The following is a 9053-nucleotide window of genomic DNA, read 5'->3' as shown; positions in this document are numbered from 1 at the left end:
CCCCAGTTCAATTCTTGGATCAGTAAGATAACCTGGAGAAGAGATAGTCTACCAACTCCAGTATAACTCCAGTATTTTTGGGCTTCCCTAGTGGCTCAGTTGGTAAAGAATCTGCCTGCAATGTGGGAGATCTGGATTTGACCCCTGGATTGGGAAGATCCCCTGGAGGAGGTCATTGCAACCCACACCAGTATTCTTGCCTGGATAATCCCCATAGACAGAGGACCCTGGCAGGCTACAGTCCATAGGGTCGCAAAGAGTTGGACACAACTAAGCAGAAGCTCATTATCTATTTCATATATAGTGGTGCATTTATGTCAGTCCCAATCTTCCAATTTATCCTTCTCTTCCATGTAATATTTAAATAGCCAAACACTGCAATGAATACCAATGTTAGAATTTGACAGGAATAACCCACAGTCATTTTACTAGAATGATGGCTCTTAGAAACCATTAATAGGATTTTTGCTGAATATTCAGAAATAAAATCCCCAAAGAAACACAAAAATAAAATCCATTGCACACCTGCACACATCAATAGCAGAGATTTTATTCATTTTTGATCTTTTGCAAAATTAAAATATTTTGTGAAAGTTAAATTCTTAAGGCAGATTTTAGTCAATTTGAATATGTGATCATTAATAAACATTTAATACTTACGTTAGACTGAATGCAGATAAAAGCAAAAGATTGATTTTTAAAGATGAAATTGTTTTAAGACCCAAGCAAAACTGAATCAAATATGAAGGGAACTGCTGCTGCTGCTGCTAAGTCACTTCAGTCATGTCTGACTCTGTGCAACCCCATAGACGGCAGCCCACCAGGCTTCCCTGTCCCTGGGATTCTCCAGGCAAGAACACTGGAGTGGGTTGCCATTTCCTTCTCCAATGCATGAAAGTGAAAAGTGAAAGTGAAGTCGCTCTGTTGTGTCTGACTCCTAGCGACCCCATGGACTGCAGACTACCAGGCTCCTCTGTCCATGGGATTTTCCAGGCAAGGGTACTGGAGTGGGGTGCCATTGTCTTCTCCAATAAAGGGAACTACTGGTGGTGAAAAAGGACTTTAAAAAGACAGAGATTCGCATTGTGAGTTATGGTCACCAACAGATGACAATGCACTGCCCAAGAGGGTATCAGTCTTCCATCAAGTTTTATCTACCCTGAGCCTTAATTAATATTCCTGTCTGCGATGGGGGTCTGTCAGCTGTGGACACTTCACCCAGTCGACTAGATCAATAGTAGCAGAAGACAGGATTTACTTGCTGAGAAAAAAGTGGGAAAGACATTGTTCAAAGCTTTGTGAAATAAGTTAAACAGAGAAAGAAAAACATCCTATGCTGTCAACTATATGTGGAATCTAAAAAAAAAGAAAAAAAAAAACTTCTAAAAATATAAAATTGGACTGTAATTCAAAAGTTGACTTCAGTTTAGTCGTTCAGTCATGTCCAACTCTTTGCAACCCCATGAACCGCAGCATGCCAGGCCTCCCTGTCCATCACCAACTCCCAGAGTTTACCCAAGCTCATGTCCATTGAGTCCGTGATGCCATCCAAACATCTCATCCTCTGTCATCCCCTTCTCCTCCTGCCCTCAATCTTTCCCAGCATCAGGGTCTTTTCAAATGAGTCAGCTCTTCACATCAGGTGGCCAAAGTATTGGAGTTTCAGCTTCAACATCGGCCTTTCCAATGAATACTCAGGACTGATCTCCTTTAGGATGGACTGGTTGGATCTCCAAATTCACATTTATAAAATAATTTCCTTTGGTCATAATGTATAAATAGACTGGGTGGCTCAGCTCACTGTAAAATAGGAAATGTATCATTCAAATCAACAAGTAAAAACCATGGATGCTGTATGAGCCAAATAAGCAAGAGAGTGTTCATTATTGGCTGATGTCATTGAATTCTGCAGTTCAAACATTTCTGACATTTACAAGTAGGTTTGGCAAAATCCAGGAGTCAATAATGGGAAACCACACCACTGTAACAGTATTCATTCTTCTAGGACTGACAGAAGATCCTCAGTTGCAAGTTTTGCTTTTTATTTTTCTATTTCTCACCTACATTTTGAGTATAACTGGTAATCTGACCATCATTACCCTAACATTGGTAGATCCTCACCTTAAAACACCCATGTATTTTTTCCTCCAAAATTTCTCTTTCTTAGAAATCTCATTTACAACCTCCTGTATTCCAAGATTCCTATACAATATATCAACTGGGGACAGAACCATTACTTATAATGCATGTGCGATTCAATTATTTTTTACATATCTTTTTGGAGTAACTGAATTTTTTCTCTTGGCGACCATGTCATATGATCGCTATGTGGCCATCTGCAAACCCTTGCATTATATGACAATCATGAGCAACAAACTGTGCAAAACAATGATCATCTGCTGCTGGATGGTGGCACTTATGACTATCCTCCCACCACTCAGCTTAGGTTTTCATCTGGAATTCTGTGATTCTAATGTCATTGATCATTTTGCCTGTGATGCATCACCTCTCCTGAAGATCTCATGCTCAGACACATGGTTAATTGAGCAGATGGTAATAGCCTGTTCTGTACTGATCCTCATCATCACTCTCATATGTGTAGTTTTCTCCTATATATACATCATAAGGACAATTCTAAAATTCCCTTCTCTTCAGCAAAGAAAAAAAGCCTTTTCTACCTGTTCTTCCCACATGATTGTACTTTCCATCTCTTACGGCAGCTGCATCTTCATCTATGTCAAACCATCTGCAAAAGAGGGAAATATTAACAAAGGTGTGTCACTGCTTATTTCTTCCATATCACCAATGCTGAATCCTTTTATATATACTTTGAGGAATAAGCAAGTTAAACAAGCCTTTAATGACTCACTGAAAAAAGCTGCATTTCTCTTAAGAAAGTAAAATAAACATGTTGATAAATCAACTGAAAGGATACACATCTATCTTATCATTTACATAAAGCCAAGAAACTATATTGTAACTTCTTAGCTTATAACCAAGCAGATTGATCTCAGAACCATTTAATCTTTAATTTCCCCTTCCATTCTTATACTAAACAACTAATTATTGAATATTGCTTTATGAGAAACAAAATATTTCACTCACAATTCTTTAATGAGACCCTACCATGATCAAGTCATTCCTTTTACTTCTTTAAGTGATTTTCCCAGATATTTCATAATATCGGTATAGGGGGGAAGCCATTTTTACTGAATTATAATTGATATACAGTATTTATTACTTTCAAGTGTACAACAAAATGATTTTATATTTTTATACATGGTAAAATCATCACCACAATATGTCTAGCTACAATCCATCTGGTGATTCTCCAGATATCAACATATTAATAAGGGAAGATTATGAGGAATGTTAAACCAATATAGTCAAAAACTTAGATAAAATAGAATAGTTAGTTAAAAGATAAAATTTGAGAAGTGACCCAAAAGTAAACAGAAAATATGGGTACTTTTCAATTTTAGTAATTGAATTAATATCTAAAAATCTTTTCCCAAAGAAAACATCAAAATCATATTGACTCAAAATGATGTTGATGAATACCATCAAAGGGATAAATAATGCATTCTATGAATATTGTTTCAGAACACATGAAGAAATTATACATTTTTAGTCTTTTGTGAAGTTGATATAAACCTGATACAAATACTAGGCAAAGAAATTATAAGACTAAAATTGTAGGCCAAAACCCCTCATGATCACACATGCAAACATCCTTAACAATTTACTATCAAAGCACAAATAAATAAAAATTATCAGGAAAATTTAGCAGACACTTTCAAAGGAATTGCATGAATAGCAAATTAATTAGCACATGGAAAGAAGCTCAATATCATTAACATTAGAATACTCAAATTGAAACAAGTCTAACACTCATTAGAATGGTCACAATTAGAATGTAGACTGTATTGTCAAATATAAGTCATAACGAGGACAGAGAGCAACTGGAACTATCATGCAGTGCTGTTGGGCATACATGAAATGATACAGCTTCACATAAAGTTAAACACAGTTATTGTTTCCATCTTTCTAAATTCCATATATATGAATTAGTATACTGTATGGATGGTATGGAGAGGGAGGTGGGAGGGTGGTTCAGGATTGGGAACACACATAAACCCGTGGCGGATTCATGTTGATGTATGGCAAAAGCAATACAATATTGTAAAGTAATTACCCTCTAATTAAAGTAAATAAATTAAAAAATAAAAACTGAAAAAAAAATTAAACACAGTTATCATAGGTCTTAGCAACTTGTGGTGTGGTGATTATTTAAATAGATGTATTTTTCAAAATTTCTCAAACTTTATACTTAGAATGGTTGCAATTCATTGTGTATAAATTATACTCTAATAACATCGATTTTAAAAGCAAAGAAAATATCTTCAGCAGGTATTTCACATAAAGAAATATCTTGTGATTTTCCTGCTTGTCCAGTGGTTAAGACTGCACACTCCACTGTAAGAAGCACAGGTCCATTCTTGGTCAGGGAACTAAGATCTTTCACTCCATTGTGTTGTTCAGTCACTCAGTTGTGTCCGACTGTATGACCCCGTGGACTACAGCACGCCAGGCTTCCCTGTCTTTCACTATCTCCTGGAGCTTGCTCAAATTCATGTCCATTGAGTCAGTGATGCAATCCAACCATCTCATCCTCTGTCCTCCCCTTCTCCTCCTGCCTTCAATCTTTCCCAGCAACAGGGTCTTTTCTAATGAGTCAATTATTTGCATCAGGTGGCCAAAGTATTGGAGCTTCAGCATCATTCCTTCCAGTGAATATACAGAGTGGATTTCCTTTAGGATTGACTGGTTTGATCTCCTTGCAGTCCAAGGGACTCTAAAGAGTCTTCTCCAGCACCACAGTTAAAAGCAACAGCTCTTTGGCACTCAGCTTTCTTTATGGTCCAAATTTCACAACCATACATGATATTGGAAAAACAATAACTTTGACTATCTGGACTTTTGTTGGCAAAGTAATGTCTCTGCTTTTTAATATGCTATCCAGTTTCATCATAGCTTTTCTTCCAAGGAACAAGTGTCTTTTAATTTCATGACTGCAGTCACCATCTGCAGTGATTTTGGAGACCAAGAAAATAAAGTCTGTCATGCAGGGTGTGAAGAAAAAAAAAAAAAACTAAACTAAATGGCAATTAAGCATATGAAAATGAGATATGACTATAGACAGACAAAGAGGCATCCATAAAGATTCTTAATGAGATGTGCATTCTCATGGGGATTCTCCAGGCAAGAATATTGGAGTGGGTTGCCATGCCCTCCTCCAAGGGATCTTCCTAACCCAGGAATTGAACCCAGGTCTTCAGCATTGCAGGCAGGTTATTTACCATCTGATCCACTAGGGAAGCCCGTAAGGAGATGTGGAGAAATAAGAAACCTTACACACTTCTCACAGGAGTGCAATTGGTACTCGCACTTTATAAAATATCCTGCATGACTAACAACTGAATCTTAGGTATGCTACCACCACAAATGTACACAATTATTGGAGTTAACCAAGAGCTGGTATCTTCAGTGTACATTAACAGCAGTACCAATCAATTTTGGCATAATTGTACACTGAGATATTACACTGCATTGAAAAAGAACTACTGCAATATGCCTCAAGTATTTTTTTTTTAATTGGAAGATAAAACTTTATATACTGTTCATGGGGTTCTCCCCATGAACAATAATAATGGAGTGGTTTGTCATTCTCTCCTCCAGTGGACCACATTCGTCACAATTCTTCACTATGATCCATCCATCTTGGGTGGCCCTGAACAGCATGGCTCATAGCTTCATAGAGTTATGCAAAACCCTTTACCATGATGAGATGACTCTACACATGGATATCATCAGATAATCAATACAGAAATCAAATTGATTATATTCTTTGCAGCCAAAGATAGAGAAACTCTATACAGTCAGCAAAAAACAAGACCTGGAGCTGACTGTGACTCAGATCATGAGCTCCTTACTGCAAACTTCAGGCTTGAATGGAAGAAAGTAGGGAAAACCACTAGACTATGCAGGTATGAACTAAATCAAATCCCTTATGATTATACAGTGGAGGTGATGAACAGATTCAAGGGATTAGATCTGATAGCTAGGGTGCCTGAAGAACTATCAATTGAGGTCTGTAACATTGTACAGGAGGCAGTGAACAAAATCATCCCCAAGAAAAAATTCAGGAAGGCAAAGTGGTTGTCTGAGGAGGCTTTACAATGAGCTGAGGACTGCAAGGAGATCAAACCAATCAATCCTAAAGGAAATCAGTCCTGAATATTCACTGGAAAGACTGGTGCTGAAGCTCCAATACTTTGGCTACCTGATGCAAAGAACCGACTCATTGGAAAAGACGCTGATGCTGGGAAACATTGAAGTCAGGAGGAGGGGAGGACAGAGGACGAGATAGTTGGATGACATCACCAACTTGAGGGACATGAGTTGAGCAAACTCCAGGAGTTGGTGATGGACAGGAAAGCCTGGTGTGCTGCAGTCCATGGAGTCACAAAGAGTCGGACACAACTGAGTGACTGAACTGAACTGAGGAAAGAAGAGGATCAAAATGCAAGGAAGAAAGGAAAAGATATACTCAGTGAATGCAGAGGTCCAAAAAAAAAAAAAGCAAGGAGAGATAAAAAAAAAAAAAACGATCTTCTTAGATGAACAATGCAAAGAAATGGATGAAAACAGTAGAATGGGAAAGACTAGAGATCTCTTCAAGAAAAGTGGAGATATCAGGGGAACACTTCCTGCAAGGATGGGCACAATTAAGGACAGAAATGGTAAGGACATAAGAGGAGCAGAAGAGATTAAGAAGAGGGGGCAAGAATACACAGAACTATACAAAAAGGGTCTTAATGATCTGGATAACCTTGATGGTGTCACTCATCTACATGAGTCAGACATCCTGGAGTGTGAAGTCAAGTGGGCACTAGGAAGCATTACTATGAACAAAGCTAGTGGAAGTGATTGAATTCCAGCTAAGATATTTCAGATCCTAAAAGATTATGCTGTTAAAATGCTGCACTCAATATGCCAGCAAATTTGGAAAATTCATCAGCGGCCAAGGGCTGGTAAAAGTCAGTTTTCATTACAATCCCAAGAAGGGCAATGCTAAAGAATGTTCAAATTTCCATACAATTCCATGCATTTCACATGCCAGTAAGGTTATGCTCAAAATCCTTCAAGCTAAGCTTCAGCAGTAAGTGAACTGAGAACTTCCAGATGTACAAGCTGGATTTAGAAAAGGCAGAGGAACCAGAGATCAAACAACCCATTGGATCACAGAAAATGCAAGGAAATCCAGAATAACATCTACTTCTGCTTCAATGACTTCCATAAATCCTTTGACTGTGTGGATCATGACAAATTCTGAAAAATTCTTAAAAGAGAATTTTAAAAAACCAGACCACCTCACTTGCCTCTTGAGAAACTTGTATGTGGATCAAGAAGCAACAGTGTGTTCAAAAGCAGAGACATACTCTGCTGATAAAGATCCAAATAGTCAAGACTATGGCCTTCCTAGTGGTCACATACAGTTCTGAGAACTGGACCATAAACAAAGCAGAATGTCAAAGAATTGATGCCTTCAAAATGTGGTGTTGGAGAAGACTCCTGAAAGTCACTTGGACAGCAAGATCAAACCTGTCAATCCTAAGGGAGAACAACCCTGAATATTCACTGAAAGGACTGATGCTGAAGCTGAAGCTCCAGTATTTTTGGTCATCTGATGTGCACAGACAACTCATCGGAAAAGTCCCTGATGCTGGGAAAGATCAAGGACAGAAGGAAAAGAGGGTGTCAGAGGATGAGATGGCTGGACAGCATCACCGATGCAATTAACATGAACTTGGGCAGACTCCAGGAGATGGTGAGGGACAGAGAGGCCTGGCATGCTGCAGTCCATGGGGTTGAAAAGAGTCAGACGTGACTGGGTAAACTGAACAACAAGAACAACTCTTAATAAATCACTAAACATAAAAAAAAAAAAGAAGAAGCTAAGTGACTCTGATATTTTTGAACATGTTTTGAAAACTAAGGGATATAATGACTTTGGGTGGTTAGTCTTAAAGTCATTAATAAAAGTAGTGAGGGAAAGGATGAGATAGGGTATTCAAATTCCCAGCTCCATGTCAAACTTAAATAAATTAAAAATTGAAGAAATATATACATGCATTTCAAAGTTATGTTTTCTGCAAGCACAGCTTGTAAATTCTATACTTAGAAAGGGAAAAAGTTAAAAAATCAACTGTGACTGACCGATTCTAATGATTGCAGAACCTATGACCTAAAGGTTCCATTTTGCTCTGAAGGAGAGCCTCATCTCCTATAGCTTTAAGGCAGAAACTGCTGAAGGTTAACTGCAGAATTCGATCCAGCAAAAGTTGTCTCTTCACCCCCAGTGGCAGCAGCATCTCTAGCCCCCAAGGTAGTGGCCTCTCTACTCACTTCCATCGAAGGTCACATAACAAGTCTCAACAAATTTAATACATTGACATCATATAATGTATTTACTCTGACTACAATGAGATGAAGCCAGATATCAATAATAAAATATGGCAAAACCAATACAATATTGTAAAGTTAAAAATAAAATAAAACAAAAAATATTTTAAACAAAACAAAATAAACAACTAATAAGCCACAGAAGAAATCACAAATGAAATTAGAAAATACTTAAAGATGACTGTAAATCAAAGGATAACTTTCAAAACTGGCCCAAGTGACAAGAAAGCAGTGCTCAAAGGATATTTAGGTATGTAAATACCCATCAATAAAGAAGAGAGATCTTAAATCAAGAGCATAACCTTACAATTTGGGGAATTAGACAAAGGAAAAGCTAAACCTAAAACATGGGAAAGCAAGATAATATAGAAGTATAGGAAAAATAATAAAGATTAGAACAGAAAGAAATGAAATAGAGAATAAACTGTAGAGAAATGGCTTTATTTAATCTGTGCTTTGGTCCAAGTGGAGCGGAAAATGAAATAAACAAGCAATAACAAAAACTTAAGAACCAGTTAAAAGACTAT

General features: G+C 37.5%; 1 protein-coding gene across 1 annotated transcript; it reads left to right on the top strand.

Moving 5' to 3' along the window:
- Nucleotides 1-1878: 1878 nt before the first annotated feature.
- Nucleotides 1879-3211, top strand: LOC147372125 (olfactory receptor 6C68-like). Its single transcript, XM_086403605.1, has one exon. The coding sequence runs from the start codon at nucleotides 1894-1896 to the stop codon at nucleotides 2899-2901; it is 1008 nt and encodes a 335-aa protein (XP_086259731.1). The 5' UTR covers nucleotides 1879-1893; the 3' UTR covers nucleotides 2902-3211.
- The last annotated feature ends 5842 nt before the right edge of the window (nucleotides 3212-9053 follow it).

Source organism: Bos grunniens, chromosome 5 (genome assembly GCF_055505025.1).
Source record: "Bos grunniens cultivar Pamir isolate PY7600 chromosome 5, Bosgru_T2T1.0, whole genome shotgun sequence".
Lineage (NCBI taxonomy): Eukaryota > Metazoa > Chordata > Mammalia > Artiodactyla > Bovidae > Bos > Bos grunniens.
This window is presented reverse-complemented; position numbering and strand designations above follow the sequence as displayed.

What these genes read in the sequence shown, in the direction of transcription:
- LOC147372125 (XM_086403605.1), top strand. Translation starts at nt 1,894, where the DNA reads ATGTCATTGAATTCTGCAGTTCAAACATTTCTGACATTTACAAGTAGG.